This window comes from Oryzias latipes, chromosome 14, assembly GCF_002234675.1.
Source record: "Oryzias latipes chromosome 14, ASM223467v1".
NCBI lineage: Eukaryota > Metazoa > Chordata > Actinopteri > Beloniformes > Adrianichthyidae > Oryzias > Oryzias latipes.
Window position 1 is genome coordinate 29,932,366 of NC_019872.2, and position 23,599 is coordinate 29,955,964.

The 23,599-nt window shown below is 50.1% G+C and overlaps 1 protein-coding gene across 1 annotated transcript; it reads right to left on the reverse strand.

The window, feature by feature from the left end:
• Window positions 1-22,972, reverse strand: LOC101168105 (AT-rich interactive domain-containing protein 5B). Its single transcript, XM_023962426.1, has 12 exons — window positions 22,551-22,972; window positions 13,786-13,938; window positions 9,605-9,712; window positions 8,090-8,285; window positions 7,506-7,727; window positions 4,911-5,017; window positions 4,673-4,820; window positions 4,388-4,440; window positions 3,987-4,084; window positions 3,738-3,915; window positions 3,363-3,551; window positions 1-2,131 (listed from the first exon to the last, which is right to left on the reverse strand). Exons 1-12 carry the CDS (start codon window positions 22,569-22,571, stop codon window positions 974-976), a joined length of 2,631 nt encoding a protein of 876 aa, XP_023818194.1. The 5' UTR covers window positions 22,572-22,972; the 3' UTR covers window positions 1-973.
• Window positions 22,973-23,599: the final 627 nt, after the last annotated feature.

The following is a 23,599-nucleotide window of genomic DNA, read 5'->3' on the forward strand; positions in this document are numbered from 1 at the left end:
AAGGTTAGTAAAGAAAGTTTAAATAGGGGAAACAAACAGCAGGTGTGCAAACAGAGGCTGACCGAGACCACCCGCCACCCAGATTCAGTCAGTCAACCCGGATGGTAGCTCCGCCCCCCTCAAGAGCTTCTGTCACCGCCCCTTTGGTCTCCATGGCGACCACATTTCAGGCCTCGAAGCTGCAGAGTCTGAACTTCTAGCCTGAGCTGCTATTCGCTGAACCGTCCCGTTCTCATGGGGTCCATTGGTCGCTCAGGCTGAGGTTCTCACGGATCCGGTCCCACGGCGCCAGAAAGCAGTTGGTTTCGGGTCACACGGACGAGACAACTGCCGGCTTTTCTCCACGCATCAGCCGCTGGAAGATCTGCATTCTGCCAGCAGAACCTTTTTGTTGGACTGCAGCTTCCGACCTGAAACCAGGGAACCTGCTACTGATGTCACATGACCAACCGACGCCACGGTTCTTCAGGAACGCACAAATTCAGGCCGAGGATCGGCGCAAAACCTGAAAACGGATCCGGGTTCTGAGGAACCGCCAGACCAGAAGCCAAATGGATCCTTCAGAACCCTGCAGACTGAAGGGGGGGGGTCGACCGGCAGACGTCTGAGGAGATCTGGAGGAGGAGGAGGAGTCTGCCGGAGGAGACGCCGACCGCAGCCGTAAGGCACGAGTGTCTGTGTGTTTGTGTGTGTGTCTAGTGTGTGTCTGATGTTTGTGTGTGATTCAGGGCTGTAGAAAGGCTCTAGATGGCTCCTCAGCAGACGGGTCCGTTTGGACTGCCAGTACCTGTGGTTCTGATGCCCAGCATCAGGCCCGCCGCGCTGACATCAGGGAGTCCGTGGACTTCTGGCAGCGTCTGTTTCCCTCCAGAACCAACAGGAGGGAACCGGGTCCGATTGTCGGGGTTTCAGGTTTCAGTCGCGCCCTGAATATCCAGGAGCTGAAGACGGAGGGACGGCGGGGAACCCACGGCTAAAAACAGGGCGTGTCTCTGTTAGAAGGCCCGGCCATCAGCTCTGCAGAACCGGGACCAAGACAAGGCCTCAGATCCCTGTCCTCCTGCTTGGGTAGTTTGTGGGTTCTCTCCGTTTGCTCCTTTCCCGCCTCCTGCTCCTCCTCCTTCACCTCGGCGCCTCCTGCTGCTCCCTGGCTCTCAGCCTCGGATCGGGTTCCGATCCTGGTTCCGTTCAGGTCCTCCTCCATCTTCACCTGGAAGGGCGGCAGCCCGAGCAGGAAGGCCCGGATCCTGCTGGGCGAGCTCAGGTCGGCGGGTTCCTCCTGACTGCTCAGCTCCACGCCGGGCCCCGCCCCCACGTCCCCTTCACAGCCGGACCGGACCCCCAGCCGAAGGTCCTGGGCCTTCTCTAGGGAGCCGCTCCGGGACCGTTTGGACGACAGCGGATCAGAGTTCCCGTTCATGGCGAGCCAGCCAGCTCCCGGTCCTTCTGGGCCGGGTCTCTTTGGGGGGACCCGCTTGCTGAGGTTGAGGGGCAGCGCCTGCTCGGGCGGGGGCGTGATGGGGGAGCAGGGGGGTTTGGGGCTCAGGTCCTGGGACAGGGCCTCTGACAGCCGGCGTGTGAAGCTCTGCAGCTGAGTCGGGTCCAGGTGCCGAGTCCTCATCAGCTGACACACCTGAACGCTGCAGTCTAGGTTCAGGGGCAACACCCGCAGGGGGGGCAGGGGTGGCCGGGTCCTGCCGTCCCGGCCGCCCCCCCTCTGCCCCCCCTCGTCTCCGCTGCAGCCAGAGCAGCGGTTGTGCGGCGGGTGGAGCTGATCGGTGCTCGGTGAAGGGGCGTCCGGTTTGGGCTGCAGGGGGAACACGGCGGGGCGGTTCTGAGCGGGATCCTGGGGCGTCAGGGCGGGGCCCTCCAGGCCCCTCTGGAGGCTGACGCGGCTCCTGAAGACGTCTAGAGGACACACCCCCTTGATGGGGCTGAAGCCGCTCAGGGAACCCCCAACAAAGTGCCGCGGCAGGGCGGAGAGGAGAACGGTGGGAGCCGGCGCCGCCGGGCCCGGCAGGTCCGGCTTCAGCTCCCTCTGTTGGGGTTGAAACGGCAGGAAGGTGGCGGACATGGGGGACAGCTCCGGGGTCAGGGGCAAGTTGACGGGGAGGAGGGGGGGTTGGACGGCCTGCAAGCAGGAGAGAAGAAAGAGCGGGTCAAGACCGGGTCCAAACCCCAGAACACCGGGTTCTGACACTGTGTTAGCTAGGGTTTCCCAAACCTGCTGTAGTCCTAAAATATTGAAGCAAATTCTGAACAAATTAGTGAATTCAGGAAAAAATATAGCAACTGTGACAGAGCTGGCCACGCCCCCAACGCGAGCGTCCAGCAGGTCCCCGTCAGAAGGTGATGTGGTGGCGAGCACAGGCACCAAACGGCTCAGACGCCGTTGCAGGTCATGTAGTTCCATGAACAGATGAGTCCGCCATGTTTGGAGTTCTCTGCTTTTACCCAAACTCACAGGGCTTTTATTTTGGTAACTTAATATCTAAGTAAATATAGAAAGAGAAACGTCAACGTTGTCTGATGTCAGCAACAACATATTATTCAGTATGAGATAAAAATGTAATGAATGTGAAATAAAGTTCTGTTATTGTCCAACATTGATGTAGATTCTCCAGAACAGTTCAGGAGCTTCAAAATTAAAAACATTAAAGTGATGATGATGATGAGGCAGCAGGACAGGATGAAGGACACCTTTTATTTCCATGACCGTCTGCTCTGCAGCGGCTCCGTCTCACACGTGGAAGTAACCACGGATTTCACCGCTCGTCGCCACGGCCTTTTATCAGAGCGTTGGACACATCACTCTGATCCATCAGAACTAGAATCTATTGCTGGGAGGTTCTGCAGAATGTTGACCCGCTTTGCCGACAGCATGTTGTCTGAGCTACAAAGAACCGCAATCCACCTTTTTCCGCGTTCCTGGCAGCAACACGGCTCAGAGTTTCTGTTCAGTACCATCCTAAAGAAGTAGTTCGTGTCTCATAACAGCAGAACAAGCTGCCTCTGGCTGCAGTCTTCCTGCTGTCTTGTGTTGAGTAGAGCTGCTCTAAGAGGCTCTGTGTTCTGCGCTGCCAACTAGAGGTCGGAGGGTGAAGTGGACAACAACAGTCAGATGCTGAAGGACGCTCAGAAATAATTAAAGAAATATCGTCCTGGCAGCATTTTGAATCGATACAAGTATCTCCAAATAAACTATGGCCATATATCCTCAAATCTCGGCTCAGGAGATTCGGGATCATCTGCAGATGCTGGAGCAGCCGCCGCCCCTTAACCTCAGATCCTCTGCAGATCATCTGCAGACCCTCTGGCAAAAGTTCCTGCAGGTTATTTCCGCCGTGGCGTGATGACCTCACCCTGTGTGCGCTGCTGGCTGTGGGCGCCCCCCGGCCGTTGGTGGCGGGCTGAGTCTCCGGGGGTGGCGGCTGGACCCGGGTCTGCTGCTGCGCCTGCAGCTTGGCCTGAGCGATCAGGGTGGCCTTGTTGCGAGTTCCCGGCGGCCGGCCTCGGCCTCTCTTCACGGCGGCGGCGTTCGGGTCCATGATCTGCTCAGAGAAGGAGAGACGAGGATTTTCAGCAGAAAGAAAAACTTTGAAATAAAGTTATTATAAGGAAGCGTTGGCCTAAGATCTGCTGAAGAACAGACCGTCTTCTGTCCACCAGCAGCTGCATGCCGGATCAGCAGAACCGTCTGAGCTGGAACAACAAGGGGCGCCGTGCTGGCTACTTACAGCAGGAGGATGAGGAGGGGCCGAAGTCTTCCTCTCCTTGGCTTTGGGTCCAGGCCTCCTGCCTCTTGGTAGAGGTCTCCGTCCTCGCATGGCCTGGGGTTTGGGAGGCTCCAGGCATTCTGGGACTTTGAAGTGGGCTCCTCCGGCTCTCAGATGCTCCTCATACGGCAGCATCAGCCTGAGACACAAACAGGTTGAGGGTTCCAGTCCACGGCGGTTCCGAAAACTCACGCGGGCTTCGGCTGCCACCTCTCGTAATGTCTTCTGGTGCAGGTGGCAGCGCTGGTGCTGCCGGGACATCCACCCAGCTCGTTGTACACCACCTTCCAGAGGCGCTCCGTGGTCACCTGAAGACAGACACAAGCCATGGATCCAGGAGCTGTCCAAGGTACCTGCTTTCATGGAGGGTTCAGATACCTTAAGGTCACATTTCAGAAGATTTATCTAAACACGTTTTCACAGCATCTTTACTGTGATAGCTGATGGGTTGAGGGTTCCCCTCCAGCAGATGTCCAACTGAGTCAGTGACATCACACAGGCTGCTGCATTTCTCTCCGTATCTGTGGAGCCGCTCTGAGCTCAAACTGCCTTTAGTTTTTCCAGAAAGGTAAACAATTATCTGTAAGATCTCACGGAAGACCAACACTGACCTTTCTGTATCCGCCCAGACGTTTGACCACCGAGTACATGAGGAAGAGGTCGACTGTTGGAAACACACAACAGGATCAGACCAGGAATTTCACTGTTTGTGTTTTTTTCTGCCTGATCAGTTCAAGTTTCAGGTTTCCTTCTCCAATGCTCATTCTTAGTCCTTAAACTGCAGAGTTTGTTCTAGGGGCAGATGTAGTCAGAAGGTCATACGGGCAGGGCTGAAGCGCCCCCCAGAGGCCATACATGGTTTCAGATGGCAGACAAAAGCAAAGAGGGGGGCTCACTCTTCTTGAAGCCCAGGTTAGGGACTTTGTGGATGGGTGAGCCGTGACGGTCCATGAAGGCGTAAAGCTGATCCAGGAACAGCTGCTCCTCTGGGTGGGGGAGCCAGCTGCCCTCACAGCTGACCTCCACGCTGCCCATCACGTTCTCCTGGAGGAGGGGGAGCTGGTGTTTTTATGTGGACACACCTTCATGCTGCCTGTGAACGCACGTCCTCACACTGTGAGGTGAAGCACTGACCTTCATCCTGTCGATCCAGGACTCTGATTGGCTGCAGCTCAGAGAATCTTTGCTGTCGTGACCTCTTTTCTTTCGAGGTCGCCCTCGAAGGCTGAGAGACGAGCATCCTGGAGAAGAGACAGACAGAGTGACCGCAGGACCACAGAGTGACCATAGAGTGACAGCAGAGTGACCACACGACCACAGAGTGACCAGAGTGACCACAGCACCACAGGGTGACAGCAGGACCGCAGAGTGACCACAGAGTGACCATTGAGTAACAGCAAAATGACAGTAGGACCACAAAGTGACCATAGAGTGACAGCAGAGTGACCACACGACCACAGAGTGACCAGAGTGACCACAGCACCACAGGGTGACAGCAGGACCGCAGAGTGACCACAGAGTGACCATTGAGTAACAGCAAAATGACAGTAGGACCACAAAGTGACCATAGAGTGACAGCAGAGTGACCACACGACCACAGAGTGACCAGAGTGACCACAGCACCACAGGGTGACAGCAGGACCGCAGAGTGACCACAGAGTGACCATTGAGTAACAGCAAAATGACAGTAGGACCACAAAGTGACCATAGAGTGACTGCAGAGTGCCCATAGAGTGATCACAGAACCACAAAGTGACAGCAGAGTGACCACAGGACCACAGAGGGACCATAGAGTTACAGCAGGACCACAGAGTGACTGCAGAGGGACCATAGAGTGACTGCAAAGTGACCACATGACCATAGAGTGACCATAGGACCACTGAGTGAAGGCAGGACCACAGAGCGGCCATCAATGACTGCAGAGTGACCGTAGAACCACAAAGTGACCATAGAGTTACAGCAGAGTGATCACAGAGTGACAGCAGGACCACAAAGTGACTGCAGAGGGACCATAGAGTGACTGCAGAGTGACCACATGACCACGGGATCACAGAGTAACAGTAGAGTGACCGTAGGACCAAAAAGTAACCATAAAGTACAGCAGAGTGACCACAAAACCACAGAGCAACCACAGCATGACGGCAGAGTGACCGTAGGACCACAAAGTCACCGCATAGTGACCACAGGACCACAGAGTGACAGCAGGACCGCATAGTGACCACAGAGTGACCATAAAATAACAGCAGAGTGACCGTGGGACCACAAAGTGACCATAGAGTTACAGCAGAGTGACCACAGGACCACAGATTGACCATATAGTTACCGCAGAGTAACCACAGGACCACATAGGGACAGCAGAGTGACCACAGCACCACAGAGTGACAGCAGGACCGCATAGTGACCACAGAGTGACCATAAAATAACAGCAGAGTGACCGTAGAACCACAAAAAGACTATAGAGTTACAGCAGAGTGACCACAGGACCACAGAGTTACCATAGAGTTACAGCAAAGTGACCACAGGACCACAGAGTTACCATAGAGTTACAGCAAAGTGACCACGGGACCACAGTGACAGCAGAGTGACCATAGGACCACAGACTGACCACAGCACCACAGAGTGACTGCAGAGTGACCACAGGACCACAAAAACGACTGCAGAGTGACCGTAGAACCACAAAGTGACCATAGAGTTACAGCAGAGTGACCACAGCACCACAGAGTCACAGCAGGACCACAAAGTGACTTCAGAGCGACCATAGGGTGACTGCAGAGTGACCACAGGACCACTGAGTGACCGCAGAGTGACCACATGAACACGGGACCACAGAGTGACCATGGAGTAACAGTAAAGAGACCGTAGGACCAAAAAGTGACCATAGAGTGACCACAGAGCTACCACAGAGTGACAGCAGGACTGCATAGTGACCACATGTCCACAAAGTGACCATAGAGTGACCGCAGGGTGACCACAGGACCAGAGAGTGACAGCAGGACCACAAAGTGACCATAGAGTAATGGCAGAGTGACTACAGAGTGACCACAGAGACATGGAATGAAACGGATACATAGAAAGAAAAACAGGCTTATATTTTAGAACCACCATAGATATAAGGATACTGGTTAAGGGTTGATGGCCTTGGAAGTGTGCAGTATCACATAGTAACGCATGCTGTGGAAGCCTGAACCGTCCGACGCGAAGCAGCTGCTTCCGTGACGTGCGTTAATGCTGATAATGCACTCTTTGAATGCCATGAACCCGCTTATACCACGGTCACTTACAAAAGAATATTCAACCAGTTTTTGGTCCTTAATTCTTGTTATTTTTTTGGTTTGGATCGCTTTTTTCACAAAAAGGGGATTATTTGTTGGGTGGTGCGGCCCCAATGCCGGCTCAGCCAGCGCGGACCTCGAGTTCAGCGGCACGGAAAGCTATATCTATGCTGATGATCCCCATGTGTTAATAAAGCATCAGTTCAGAGAGAAAGTTCTCCTCTAACCGCTTGTTCTTGTCCAGATGACGAAGATAAACATCGTTTTCAAGAAGCCAGAGCAATGATACGAAACATTTAAGCTACGTGACCAGAACCTCTTTCTTAGGCGTGCATTACCACTTTTTTATGTACATCCAGAAGCCAATCAGAATGGAGAATTCACTCGGACCATGGTATAACACAGATGTATCCCACATCATCATTATTCTGATGCTCCAGGAAAAGGAGACACTGACTGAACTGCCAGGAAAAGCAGGCGCTGCTCTCCAGCGCCGGGTGGTTGAAGGTGTCCCTGCAGTACATCAGCCTGGTGTGGGGCAGCACCTTGACCCCGCCTAGCGCCAGCAGGTGGGGGTCCTCCAGCGAGGGGCCCCGGGCTCCGTCCTGGATGCGCCTCTGCAGGGAGCGGAAGCGGCAATACTGCGGGTAGCTCAGCACTTTGACGCCCTGCAGCTCGGCTGGGATAAAGACACAAACAGACGGATGAGGGAGCAGAAGCATCCAGCAGCATCCAACTCTCTGAGAGCAAAGCGGGACCTGAACCTGCAACCCCGCCATCAGAGGTTGATCTCTGAGCCGTGGCCGGCCCTGTCTAAGCCAGACCCACATCAAGTACGGGATGGGTGACGCAGACAGGAAGTTCCCCCAGGGATCTTTCAAGCTGCTGCTCAGAGGAGGGGCTCAGCTATGGGCGGGGCTGCTGGCTGAGGGTTCAAATCTCAGGCTCAACAGAATGTGTGAAGGGACTAAGCCCACTTTGCCCGCAGATGTCAGAAAGCTTCCAACAGCTTTGGATAGATGCCATGTGACATGAATTTACCCTCAGTCTGGTCTCCCAGGCCATCCTTGCTATCCTGCTCTGGAGTATCAGCCATCTGCAGAGGTCTGTGGAGGCCGTTGGGGCCTCCGGCCTGCAGCTTCTGCCTGCAGCTCCAGCTGGCAGGGGTGGCACAGGACCACCGCACCAGGTCCTCCACCCGCACCACCATCTTCCTGGACACGGCTAGAACTTCATCCTGTTGGGACAGCAAACAGACGGCATGAAGGAGCAGATATATCCCTGCATGAGAAGATCTGAGACACAGCGGCGTTCAGGGGCAGGGAGGTTCTGGGGAGGTTCTGGAACCGGTCACAGACCTTCTACCTACAGGAAATCAGGCCACAAGAGCTGCAGGTCGCCTGAAACAATTTAAGTCTCTGCTATGATTTTCTGATGACATAAAAAATATTTTTAGGAAACTTATTTTGAAAAGCAGACAGAACAGGAAGTCTCCGGTTGATGCCTCTGTGCTTCAGAACAGGGTCCCCAGCCGTGGACTGGTACCAGTCCATGGGCCACTTGGTACCGTGCCGTAGGCAGAAAAAGATGCAGACACCTACTTCAAGTATTTCCATTTTGTTTATTTTCTAAATCTGAAGGAAGTATTATTTTGAAAAACTACTGGATTCTGTTCACCACATCCGTCTGTCTTGACTCGTCACGTGACTCTGAGCTGCTGATTTGACCACTTCGCTAGCAACTCAACCCCGAGAAGCTAAAAACCAAACAATAATATGTGTTTGGAAAGTTTCTGTTGATTTTTTCAGATTTTTTTAAAATTAAATTTCTTGTAGAAGCATTTTAGTTTGAAAAATTGTTTTTTCAGAAACCACAAGCTTGAAAATACGAAATGTAAAGTTCGACCCGTTCAGACGTGTGGGTGAAAATGTAGTCCGACATCAAACCGGTCCTGAAAAGGCTGGACACCACTGGGAACGCTCAGTCCGGTTCCAGGTGTCTGCTCCCCATTTAGATCCAGATTCCAGCCGACTTTCTACCCGGCAGAGATGAGGCCAAAGGCCAAAGGTCAGAAATCCTCTGTGAAAAGTGACAGCACGGCAGAAGCTCCGCCTTTGTGCCTTTTTATTAATCCTGTTCTGTAATTAATTAACCCACTTTTTTTTTAATAGAACAGACTTTACTTTTGCACAAACAAGGTTTTTTTTTCAAACTTGAACAGTTAAAAAAGACTAAAGGAAACACAAGAAGAAAACATCCTGTCCAGAATCCAAAAACTATTGACCACAAACTTCTCATTGTGCCAGAATATCTGCTGATATTCCAGGTTACCATGTGATCGTTCTTTATGACCACCAACACCTCCTTGTCCCTTACATCGTAGCTAGTAGCTGTGGCCTTGTTAAAATAATTTGACCCCCTAATGTTGACCTTTGCCCATGACCATGACAACATCCTTTACAACTCGTTTTGTCAGGTCTGAGGGGTTTATGACCTGACAGCTGCAGGAGACAGCAGAGCGCCGCTCGTGGTCATGATGGTGTAAAGGTGACTCACCTCTCCATGTTCTCTAGTCCGCCCCTTTGGCGTGTCTTCGGGCAGAAAGTAGAGTCTCGCACTGGCCAGCAGGTGGTGCCGTGTCTGGTCCTCCCACAGTAAGGTGACCTGTGCAGGGAGAGTCCATAAATGTCCAAACAACTGTCATTCCTGACAGCTTTAAAGGGGCAGCAGCTGCATCCTTTGCAGCATCTGCAGCATCTGCAACCTCTGCAGTCTCTACAGCGTCTGCAGCCTCTACAGCGTCTGCAGCATCTGCAACCTCTGCAGTCTCTACAGCGTCTGCAGCCTCTACAGCGTCTGCAGTCTCTACAGCGTCTGCAGCCTCTACAGCGTCTGCAGCATCTGCAACCTCTGCAGCCTCTACAGCGTCTGCAGCTTAGGGTTGGGCGATGTCCCCTAAATTGGCCGTTGACGATGTTTGCTGTCAACCATCGGGATGGACGATGATATCGTCGGTGGGGGGCTATTTTTAATATTTCGGTCTTATATAATTGCTATTTGTTATTTTACTTTAATACTTTATTTATTTTATTTCCCAACTAATGACTAATCCGCGATGATCCAGTAAAAACTGAGGGAAGTGACTTTAACAAAAAAAGTAACAAACAAAATAGAAAAGAAGTAGTCCGCTCCCGCACTTCACTACTGAAGTGGACCGGCGGAGCGCGGACTTACAGCTTTGTGTTTGAGGGGAAGGGGGGGGGGGGTGCTTTGTTACATGAGCGCTATGTGAGGGAGATTTAAGACTGCGATCCGTCCCGCAGCTCTAGGGGTACAAGCAACCGAACTCAGAACCGGGTCTAAAAGTGTGTGTGAGCACAGCTCGGATCGTCAGCACACACAGCGGTTTGAGCTCCAAAGCAGAAATGCTGCTCAGTCCTTAGAAACCGTTCAAACAATCACGTGGATTTGTGTTTCCAGTCGTGTCCCGACTAAATAAAGGCTGATGTTATTCCCACATGTTTACATGCAGCACCACCCAAAGCTAATGTTGTTAGCCGTGTTAGCATACTGCCAATCCTGGCTTCTTTCCGTCTCCGTTCAGAAAAAGCACTGACCACACGGATTAAAAATAAAATGATGAGCGAACAGGTGTTTCATAATAACCGTAACATTATTAAAAGCACGTTTAGAAGATCGTCTCGTATTTTACCGAGCTGACATGTCAATGTATATAGCCGCTCGGAGCTGTTTAACATTGTTTTGTATTGAATTGTTACATTCAATAAAGTTTGAGAAAAAAATAGCCGCTCGGCGGAATTTATATCCTTCCGGTTTTCAAACCCTACTGCGCATGTGCGAATGATTTATTCCGACGGAAAGTGTGACCTTAGTGAACGTTTGTTAAATTCTGTAAACATTTTTCTGGGCCCATGTACACGGTTGGATTCTAATCCGACCATTGATCCCATCAAGATATTTTGGGCATGTAACCGCGGCTTATGGTGTCGACTCGCAACGTGGCGGGGGCGTGGCATCACGATGGTGTCTCTCCATCGGGATGTCACTCACCCATCACGATGGACGAATATATCGTCCATCAGCACAACCCAACTGCAGCCTCTGCAGCGTCTGCAGCCTCTGTAGCGTCTGCAGCCTCTGTAGCATCTCTTAGTCTCAAAAAGGTTAAGACCAACCAGTCCTTCATGTCCTGAAAACATTACAGGAGCTGCTTCATGGAGAATTCGTCCTTTTTTAACGGCAGATAAAGCTGACTGTCATCCGCGTACAAATGAAAAGTAATTCTGTGCTTACTCAGAATTGACTCAAAAGGTAACGGATACAAAGAAAACAATAGTGACCCTAAAACCGATCCTGTAATCCCCATAAGAAACCTGAGCTGTGGTGGATTCAAAACCACCTAAGCCGGGGGTCGGCAACCCGCGGCTCAGGAGCCGCATGCGGCTCTTTAGCGCTGCCCTAGTGGCTCCCTGGAGCATTTTCAAAAGTGTAAAAAGATGGGGGAGAGAAATATATTTTTGGTTTTAATATGATTTCTGTAGGAGGACAAACAAGACACAAACATTCTAAACATTTTCCAATGCTGTAAGAATGTGTAGAACAAATATTGTAACGCCCAGCAGGTACATCGCTTGCAGCGGGAAACACGAGAGCCACGCTGTCAACAAGTTGAGCTGTCAATCAACTGGCTGCGCTAGAGTACTGTCCGTGTCCCAAACACTGCACGACTCTGAACAGTCTCAGAGAGGAGAAGGCAGATAGAGAAGCTGAGAGCACGGTCTCCTTCCCGGCATAACAAGCCCATTTACGTTGAACACACACCACATTGAACATTGCACAGGGGTCATCAACCTCTCCCCCTCCCACACTCACGGTGCAACATAAAGAAACAGCATAACAGGAAGAATAAACTAAGGTGGAACAACAAAACTGCCATATGAGAAGAAACGTGGGCAAACAGCCCTGATAAGATCAGGAGACCGCATCCCACAATCCCCTGCTGCTAACAGACCTAAAATGCACATGACCGCCACTACAATATTAAAATTCAACATTTCTGTCAACGAAGGTTTGCGTCATAGCCCGCGACACACGTTTCTACCAGCAGGGCGGCGGACCGCTAGGCAGGTGGCTGATGGAAATGAACCACCGTCAGTTCCGTGCATTGCTTGATGAAGTTGAAAGCGAATATTCTGATCTCCTGCTACACGACACAGTCCGGTGGCTGTCCAGGGGGGACGTTTAGCATCGCTTTGTTGTCTGTTTAGAACACGTGAAAACATTCCTGAAAAGCAAAGACCTGAACTACCCGCAACTGGAGGAGTGGCTCAAAAAGCTGCACTTTTTGGTGGATATGACTGTGAGGAGCCACCTAAAGGAGCTGAAGGAAAGTCTGCAGGCGCCGCAAATGCTTGAAGCTGTTCTGTCATTCCAGCTGACTGTCTTTGCAGAGATGTACAGCAAAAGAAGAGGATGCTGCTGTTTTACCTTTGCACTGACTTACTTTGCATTTGCACAGAAATCAAACTTAACTGTATTCATTTGATTTTATATACTTTAACTTTTCAAAAGGCTGCTGTTTTATTTTTTTATAAACACAGGCTGCGTTTTATTGAACTCTGTTTAGTTCCCAGAGAGGGAACGTTCCATTTTGTTGTTTTTTGTTTGAATCTTCAAAATAAAAATGACATCAAAAATCGGATTACTTTATTCCGTTTCTTTAATTTTATCAAAGCAATGAAACATAATACTTTGATATTGTAATGAAGTTAAACTTCAACAGAGCAGTCACATGATGCGTCGTTCTCCCAGAATGCACTGCAGGGCAAATAAACATTTAATCGTTGATGCTCATTATGTATTTGTAACAACTTAGTCATTTTGATAGCAGGCTAATATAGTTCATATAGATACATATTGCATGTGTTGCCTTCATTATAAGGCTTAAACAGGGCTTTTAATATTTCGCGGCCCCAGACAGATTTGTTTTTTGTTTTTTTGTCCAATTTGGCTCTTTCAACATTTTGGGTTGCCGACCCCTGACCTAGGCTGACACACACGGTTCTTTCTGCCAGGTCTGACTTAAACCAGTCCAGAGCTGTACCTCGGATCCCCACCGGGTTCCAAAATACTGTGTTCTACTGGGTCAAATGCTGTTGTTAGATCCAGCAGAACCAGGACAACATCATCTCCAGCACCATTAGCCAGGAGAATGTCGTTGCTGACTCTGTACTGTGCGCGGGTCTAAAACCAGAAATTCAAGAATTTGATTCTGGTTCAAGAAATCCTCTGGCTGCGAGTACTTTCCCACTTTTCCCAGGAGTTTTAAGAAATGAGGCATCTTGGAGACAGGCCTAAAATTGGCCAACACAATACTGTCCAGGCTGTTTTATGTTTAACAACAGCAGCCAAGACGGGCCAACACTGCAAACACTGACTTTATGCATAAATGTCATGGAATTGCCGATAAAAGCCTTTGAAATGTACGAAGGGTTTGGAATTATATTTCTGTACATCACAGAAACTACTGAAACAAAGATCTACAAGAACTTAGTAGCAAACTGAAAGGTGATATTTTTGTCATTCTCTAAACTTTTGGCCATGACTGTAGATGACAGCAGCGCTGCTCCTCGGCTCCAACATCCTGGTTCCTGCAGGAGCTCACAAGACTCCAGCTGGAGCCTCCACAGAACAGGCGGAGCGCCGCTCGGACTCACCTCTGCGATGCAGACGGGGTCCTGCGGTCCACAGCGAACGCAGTAGAACTCCCCGAGCCTCCAGACCCGGACCGGCCCGTCATGCTGAGCTTGGCTGCTCACAGACTTGTAGAAGGAGTAGCTGCCTCTCTGGCAGGAGGGAGCGCCCAACCACTGTGGAGAGAGGAAGACCTGATGAGGAGGATGAAGCTGATCCTGAACCTGCAGGACAAATGAAAGACGGGTCTGGATCTCTGCAGGTAATGTTTGAAGAGAGACTTCTCCATGTTAATCCACATTTTTACCCACAATGCACTTCAGGCTTCACCCTACCCAAAGTTGCATCATCTCACAGCATTTCTGTGCTTCAGAAACCTTCAGAGCTGAAGACATTAAACACGGAACCAGGAGGAAGCACTGAAACACCCCCCACCCCCCGCATTCAATACCGACAAATGGGGTGCCAAAAGAGCAGAAGGTGGACCAGGACAAGGACAGACACGGATCTACCCCTGCAGGTGGACCAGGACAAGGACGGACACGGATCTACCCCTGCAGGTGGACCAGGACAAGGACAGACACGGATCTACCCCTGCAGGTGGACCAGGACAAGGACAGACACGGATCTACCCCTGCAGGTGGACCAGGACAAGGACAGACACGGATCTACCCCTGCAGGTGGACCAGGACAAGGACAGACACGGATCTACCCCTGCAGGTGGACCAGGACAAGGACAGACACGGATCTACCCCTGCAGGTGGACCAGGACAAGGACAGACACGGATCTACCCCTGCAGGTGGACCAGGACAAGGACAGACACGGATCTACCCCTGCAGGTGGACCAGGACAAGGACAGACACGGATCTACCCCTGCAGGTGGACCAGGACAAGGACAGACACGGATCTACCCCTGCAGGTGGACCAGGACAAGGACAGACACGGATCTACCCCTGCAGGTGGACCAGGACAAGGACAGACACGGATCTACCCCTGCAGGTTGACCAGGACAAGGACAGACACGGATCTACCCCTGCAGGTGGACCAGGACAAGGACGGACACGGATCTACCCCTGCAGGTGGACCAGGACAAGGACGGACACGGATCTACCCCTGCAGGTGGACCAGGACAAGGACGGACACGGATCTACCCCTGCAGGTGGACCAGGACAAGGACAGACACGGATCTACCCCTGCAGGTGGACCAGGACAAGGACGGACACGGATCTACCCCTGCAGGTGGACCAGGACAAGGACGGACACGGATCTACCCCTGCAGGTGGACCAGGACAAGGACAGACACGGATCTACCCCTGCAGGTGGACCAATCCACCTGCAGGGGTAGATGTCCACATGTCAACATGTACACAAAACAGATAGTGTTCACACATGCATACTTATGCCTTTAAACCAACTAGTGTGAAATATTTCAGTCATTCAAGTTGGGTTGTGCTGATGGACGATATCATCGTCCATCGTGATGGGTGACTGACATCCCGATGGAGAGACCACCATCGTGAGGCCACGCCCCCGCCACGCTGCGAGTCGACACCATAAGCCGCGGTTACATGTACAAAATATCTTGATGGGATCAATGGTCGGATTAGAATCCAACCGTGTACATGGGCCCAGAAAAATATTTTCAGAATATAAAAACGTTCACTAAGGTCACACTTTCCGTCGGAATAAATCATTCGCACATGCGCAGTAGGGTTTGAAAACGGAAGGATATAAATTCCGCTGAGCGGCAATTTTTTTTTTCAAACTTTATTGAATGTAACAATTCAATACAAAACAATGTTAAACAGCGCCGAGCGGCTATATACATTGACATGTCAGCTCGGTAATATACGAGACGATCTTCTAAACGTGCTTTTAATAATGTTACGGTTATTATGAAACACCTGTTCGCTCATCATTTGAATTTTAATCCGTGTGGTCAGTGCTTTTTCTGAACGGAGCCAGAAAGAAGCCAGGATCATTAGCAGTATGCTAACACGGGCTAACAACATTAGCTTTGGGTGGCGCTGCATCCTGGCTGCACGCAAACATTTGGGAATAACATCAGCCTTTATTTAGTCGGGACACGACTGGAAACACAAATCCATGTGATCGTTTGAACGGTTTCTAAGGACTGAGCAGCATTTCTGCTTTGAAGCTCAAACCGCTGTGTGTGCTGACGATCCGAGCTGTGCCCAGACACACACTTTTAGACCCGGTTCTGAGTTTGGTAGCTCGTACCCCTAGAGCTGCGGGACGGATCGCAGTCTGAAATCTCCCACACATATTGGCAGCATATTCATGTAACAGAGCACCCCCCCCCTTCCCATCAAACACAGCAAACAGCAAACATCGTCAACGGACAATTTAGGGGACATCACCCAACCCTAAGCTGCAGAGGCTGCAGACGCTGTAGAGGCTGCAGACGCTGTAGAGGCTGCAGAGGTTGCAGATGCTGCAGAGGCTGCAGACGCTGTAAAGGCTGCGGACGCTGCAGAGGCTGCAGAGGTTACAGATGCTGCAGACGCTGCAGATGCTGCAGAGGGTGCAGATGCTGCAGACGCTGTAAAGGCTGCAGACGCTGCAGAGGCTGCAGAGGTTACAGATGCTGCAGACGCTGTAGAGGCTGCAGACGCTGTAGAGGCTGCAGAGGGTGCAGATGCTGTAGAGGCTGCAGAGGTTGCAGATGCTGCAGATGCTGCAGAGGCTGCAGACGCTGTAAAGGCTGCAGACGCTGCAGAGGCTGCAGAGGTTGCAGATGCTGCAGAGGCTGCAGAGGGTGCAGATGCTGCAGACGCTATAAAGGCTGCAGACGCTGCAGAGGCTGCAGAGGTTACAGATGCTGCAGAGGCTGCAGAGGGTGCAGATGCTGCAGACGCTGTAAAGGCTGCAGACGCTGCAGAGGTTGCAGATGCTGCAGAGGCTGCAGACGCTGTAAAGGCTGCAGACGCTGCAGAGGCTGCAGACGCTGCAGAGGCTGCAGAGGCTACAGATGCTGCAGAGGGTGCAGATGCTGCAGACGCTGTAAAGGCTGCAGACGCTGCAGAGGCTGCAGAGGTTACAGATGCTGCAGACGCTGTAGAGGCTGCAGACGCTGTAGAGGCTGCAGAGGGTGCAGATGCTGTAGAGGCTGCAGAGGTTGCAGATGCTGCAGACGCTGTAAAGGCTGCAGACGCTGCAGAGGCTGCAGAGGTTGCAGATGCTGCAGAGGCTGCAGAGGGTGCAGATGCTGCAGACGCTGTAAAGGCTGCAGACGCTGCAGAGGCTGCAGAGGTTACAGATGCTGCAGAGGCTGCAGAGGGTGCAGATGCTGCAGACACTGTAAAGGCTGCAGACGCTGCAGAGGTTACAGATGCTGCAGACGCTGCAAAGGCTGCAGAGGCTGCAGAAAGAGAGCGGGAAAGAGAGCGCCGCCCCAGCCCAACCAAGAGAGCAGCCCCCCCGCCGTGCCGGGAGAGCCCAACGCAGGGCCCCACCCGAGAAGGGCGCCCACAGCCCCAGACGGGCACCCCATCACCACCCAGGAGTTCCGGGCATCCCCCCGCCCCAACCCCAGGTACGAGCCAGGACCCCCCAAGGGAGACCCCCTCCCCCACCCCCTCACCCTAATATGAGGTTATATGAGGAAGGGGGTAAGTTGAGTTAGCCTTCTTTAGGACGGCATTTCTGCATTCAAATCCCGCTCCGTTAGCGCACACACCGTCCCAAAGCCGCTCCTCTGCTCGAAGACGTGGTTCTCCCAAAGGCCTGGTTCTCCTGAGTCCAGCAGCTCGCTGGTCTGATCAGAGACATGTTAGCTCCCGCGGAGCAGCAGGTTCATTCTAACAGAACTTTTTACAAAATGGGTTGTGGTAAAATCTCTATAAACATTACAAAGAATAATGTCAGACACAACTTATGAGTGAAAAGAACTTTAGGTTACAAAAGAAAACGTGAAACGTGATGTGGAGCCCGAGCAGATCTCAACCCTACATAGTTTGTCCTAATGGGGTTACCGTAGTGTGATGTCATCATTAGTGTCAGGCTCCAGAACCCTTATCGGCTACTGTTGGGCGCAGGCGGGTACATTTGGGCAGGTCCAGGGCCTTTGTTCCCAGTACCGGGAACAAAGTTTAAACTATTTCCTGCAGTCAAAGTGGATTAAGAAACCAGCAGAGGCTTACTTCCAAGCCAACAGCAGGGCTCCAGACTAAATTTTTTCACTAGGAGCACTGTGGCCCCTAAATGAAAATTTTAGGGGCACAACCAGAAAATTTAGGGGCGCATACCGTAAATCAACATGCTAACCAAATCTACTAATTTCCACTGTATTACTAATAATACAGTGGTGCAACAAGGTAAACTGACAGCACCATCGCTGTCATGACAGTACAAATAGTAAAAAAAAATACCATACATTCAGAATGAAAAAAAAAGTGCTTAGTAAGAGAAAAGCTCCAAAACTGATTGAAATTCATGTTGGTGACACCAAATAAGTGCAGCCAAGATGCACAATAAGCGTGTTTGAGATCACCCAGGTGGACGCAACGCTGCACAGATCACCTGGTGTGTGACATATATTTTTGCTCCAACATCACCTGTCAATCATCACAAAAATATCACGAGAAAGGGGCGGAGCAAGGCCCCAACCTACGTGAACACAGCTGGAAATTTAGTAATGTGCTGACTGAAAGCTGCCTTGATGACTACAAAACAATGCATTATGGGACATTTGTCAACCCATCTGTCCTGATGGGTTTTTGTAGTTGGGTGATCAATTAAAATAGTTTAAAATACGAATTGATTAAAAAAAGGCTACATACATTACAAAACATTCAAATCAATCTAAAATATATAATAACACAGATCATACTAAGGGGAAGACGGATATTAAAACTAAATTGAATGTTAAGGACAACTCCAACTTCCTGTTCTCACTCAGGAAGAACGGGAAGTCCCCCCCCCCCCGCGGCCTGGTCTCGCTAACGATCCAGGCGCGGCGCTGGTTCATCTTAAACACGTCTATCGTTGCATTTTCCACACGTGTTTTCAGTGCGTCTAAGACTAAATCTTGTTGTTGCTCGCACGTGTTTAATGTTCAAGCCCCGTTAGCTGTCACGCATGTAGGTGTGTCTCCTCAGCTGACCATCTCCCGCGGGGGCGGTGTGCTGCAGTGACAGCCGTGCCGCCGCGCTCCAAACCGTCACCATAACCATAACCCTCCTCCGGCTCCGTGCGGCCCAGAGCAAAGTTCAGCACGGACTGCATGTATTTAGAAAATTACGATCGAATAGATACGTTCTAAAGGAAAGTAAGGAACTCCTTAATGTGGTCTGGGGAGGGGGCTGTCAGGTGTCCTGCCTTAAATGTTCTCCTGCTTTCAAGCCCGGTCATTGTCACGCCCCCATGAGTCATTTACCCCACTGTGATTGGATGGTTGGTCAGCTCCACACACGACAATGAAAAGGTGTACACTAGCCGCAGGTCGGAAGAACGAATCAATAGTTCGCTTGCTCATAGCTCAGACGCACATATCAGGTTGTGATGATATTCCCACAGATGTTTACACGCGCTCGATTATCTCTAGGCCCCTCCCCCGAGTGTCTGCTTGCGTCTCATGAGTATGTGTGCGAGTGTGTTTGCGTGCGTGTGCGCTCGCGTCTCACTGCTCATTTCATTGATCATTGACGTGCCCCTTCCACGTTTAATGTATAAAAAAACACGGAGGGTGGGGGAGGCAAATTTACTGGTCGCACATGTGCGACTGGATGTAAAATTCAGTCGCACACTCTCAAATTTTGGTCGCAAAAATGCTACTTGATTTTTGTTTTCTGAGAGAATTTTATTTTTGTTTCCACCACATTTGCACTAAATGGTGTCATTTATTTTTGACAAAGACACTATAATTTGTTCACAGAATTAATATCTGATTCACAGCTACTTCTTTAAATTAAGGGTTTGTTTTTCAACAGTTGAAACCAACGTGAAGGAAGCTATTTGACTTATTCATTTTTTATCCTGTTTACAGCAATTTTGTACTAAATAATGGCTGCTGTTCATGTTCACTATTGTTTAACTGAATTTTACAGATATTTCCAAATGAAAATTGTCATCGTTTGTCAAAGACAGAGTGTTACTGATTTCAGCAATGTTACACAAAAGTCTGTGATTCATCATTCAAGTTGTTTATCATGGTGTTTAAAAAAATGAGGAAACATTTTCCAAAACAGTTTTTCTAGTTCTTCTTTCTTAAAGTTCGATATGTCCTGAGTTGTTAGAGACGATAAGTATCGATTTTCACATAATCTCCATATCGTGATAGTATCGTTATTCTGAGCAACGTATCACAAATCGTATCATGAGGTACTCAGTGACTCCCAGCTGTAGTCAAAACTGTAAAAAATCTAATTCTTCATGAATCTCTGCTGACACACAAACTCTCACTCAGTTACCCACAATGCAACACTGCTACTGGCCAACTTTAGATCCTTTATGGAAGTAAAGTTCGACAAACAAGCTTCTACTTGAACGCAGAGGATGTTTTTAGGACGATCCAACAGGTTACTTCTGGATGAAAGCCAAATAAAATACATAAGCATCACATTTATATCATTATTAAATTACAAACTGTGGAAGATGACGGGCGGCCATTTTGCTCAGGCGGTGGAGCAGGTCGTCCAACAACCAAAGGCGGACCGATCACGCTCTCCCCAACCAGCTGTTGCCCCCCCTAGCGCAGCTGCACTGCCGCTCACCGCTCCCCCCAAAATGTGGAGAAGACTTTCCCAATTGTGGGATAATAAAGTATCAATTATTATGAATTAATTATTATTATGACACATGTTTCCACACAGAAGTTTAAAAACGGGCGGCCGTGGTGCAGCAGTAGGGCAGTCGACCCATGATCATAAGATTGCAGGTTCGATTCCCGCCTTGCACGCCCATGTGTCGAAGTGCCCTTGGGCAAGACACTGAACCCCACCTTGCCTCTGGTGGGAGGCGGGCGCCTGTGTTTGGCAGCGGAGCGACCACCAGTGTGTGAATGTGTGTGTGAATGTGTGTGTGACTGTGTGTCTGAATGTGTGTGTGACTGTGTGTGTGTGTGTGTGTGTGTGTGTGTGTGTGTGTGTGCATGGGTGAATGGGTCTGTGACTGTAAAGCGCTTTGGGCCTTCGTAAGAAGGTAGAAAGCGCTATATAAGTATTTAAAAAAGTGAGTTCACCAGTTTCACCAGAAGTTTTCAAGAATAAAAGCTGAATTAATGGCTGTGTTGAAATGGATTTTTTCTTCAGATAAGTTGAGCTTTTATTTTGAAAATAGCAGCCTGTCTCCAGGCTCAGCAGGTTGTGGTTCAGAGATCAGTTCAGGCTTTTCATTCATCGGCACTAAAACTCTAAGACCTGCTTGCAGTTTCCTCTAAATATTCAAACTAACCAAAGGAAAGATGAAGAACATCTTCATGAATCAGCTGTAGATCAGTGGAGGAAAGGAAAAGTGGAAATGTTCTCAGAAATAGTTTCCTCTCTTGATTCACACAGAATGAAAAAAACATTTTCACAGCAGCCACAATAAAAATGAAGCTGAAGTTTGGATGAACCCTGAGGAGCAGAGATGAGGAGAACCTGTCAGAACAGACTTGTACTGAATGCAGATGGCTGCTAGTTTGGGTCAGAACCTCACTGGACTTTGTGAGGAACCGTTAGCTGGAGCAGAGCTCCAGGCCGAGCATCGGCTGCTGTGGCAGCAGTCTCACAGCTGTGTCGGGCCTGGGGGGCCTGCTGCCCCAGCCTGGTGGCAGGCAGCAGAAAATAAAAGCCCCCCCCCTTTTCGAGCACGGCGCGTGCGCGCAGGAATTTAAGGTGGAACGCCTGAACGTCAAAAGCGTTCAGGCGTTCAAGCCCCCCCCCCCCCCCCCCCCCCCCCCCCCGCTTTGTGTGGGTTTAGTGAGGAAAGGAGTTTCAATCAAACACCATCCCGGAGGACTACCGGGGCCGGTGCCCGTGCCAACGCGGCGCCGCTGGGAGACGTTCCCACGCGTGACGTGTCTGGCCGCAGCGGGCACCGGGTCCGGTTCGGACCTCCGCCGCGTCCCGGGGACGTTCGGGGTCCCGCGGCGGTTCCTCCCCGCGTTCCTCCCGCAGCTCCGGACACAAAATGTCGGGGAGCCTCGCTAATACCGACGGTCTCCGTCTGCTTCCTGTTCGGGCGGCGGAGCGCCGACAGATTCGGAGAGAAGAGCTTTTCTCCGTGTGGCCGCCGGTTCCGGTCCACCGCGGGGAACGGCGCCCCGAACCCCGCGTGCGATTCGGTTTTGGGGAAAAGTTTCTGATGTTTGGTGACATTTGGATTGGGGCGAACGCGGCGCCGCGCGGGTGGGGGTTGGTAGCGGGCTGTCGACGCGACACACAAAGAAATTAATCATTAACGCCGCCGAAATATCCCCGATATTAACCTGCAATTTCTAAAATCAATCCCCGAACCGAACCGGGGCCACGGCCCGGACCCAGGCCGGCTGTTTGCGCCGAAAAGGAGCCGCGTCGGCGGCTGTTTTCAGCTCCGAGGGGGGAGGAGAGGAAAAGTTGAGCCTGGCTGAATAAAGTTGTAATTGCAGTCAGAGCAACTCTCGGCGGCTGCGCCCGATATGGAAAACAATCAATACGACACGGCCGAACTCAGCCCGTCCCGGCCCGCTTTCGGTTCCGCTTCACGGCCACACGCTCAGCAAATATTCCTCCGCCAACGGGCTCAAAAAATGCCGCCAACGAGCGACGAAATTCGACTTGAATTTGGAAATTATATCGGCTTTACCTGTATTGCATTGTGCTCCATTGCAGTCCTGCATTCCCTCTCACTGAGGCCCCTCTCCGGTTTCACCGCCGGGACACGCCGCTACGAAAACAAGCGCACCGCTCAGGGGCGAGAGAAAAATACAAATTAAAAGTGTACAGATGTGTTGGTGGTACGGCGTCCACGCGGGGCCAAAAGTAATCACAACGCCCGACTTTTAGAGATGAATCCACTTTTTGAGAGCTAGCATCATTTTCTTTATTATGGTGACGTATTTCCGACTGAAATGGAATACAGGGGCGGAGTTCAACTGCGGCACGAGAACGCGTCAAAATCAAACGTACACAAATGTGGAAGTTATGAGGCTCAAAAACCTGCAGACATTTTTCTGAAAAAAAAAGTCTTAAAGCAAACAAACACTAAAAAACAAACTTTATTTAAACCCGCAGATATTTCACTGAAAAAAAATCCAAAAAAGTAAAAAAAAAAGTGTTTTTAAAAAAAGAGAAAAATCTAAAAAAGACAAAACAAAAAAAAACTTTATTTAAACAAAAATGTCAACATTTTCTTAAAAATAACAAAGCAAACAAACAATAAAAACTAAACCATTAAAACCTGCAAATATTCCTCAAAACAAATAATAAATAAAAATGATTAAAAACCGGGAGACATTTTTCTGAAAGAAAAAGAAGTCTTAACTCAAACACTAAAAAACAAACTTTGATTAAACCTGCAGATATTTTACAGAAAAAAATCCCCATAAAAAATAAACATAAAGAAACATCTATAAAAATTATAAAAACCTGCTGAAAATTTTCTTGGGACAAACTTAAAGCAAAAAAAAACAATTAAAAAAACATTAAAACCTGCAAATATTCCTCAAAAAAAATATATCAAAAAATAAGCAAAAAAAAAAAAAAAATGCATATAACCTGCAGATGACGTCACCACGGATGTCTGGAAAGACGCGATGAGAGCAAATGTGCCGTGAATAGCTCCAAGCAGCAAATCTTAAAAAACGCACTGCTGAACACTTGACCCACAGATGACAAAAACAAACCCACTTTAGT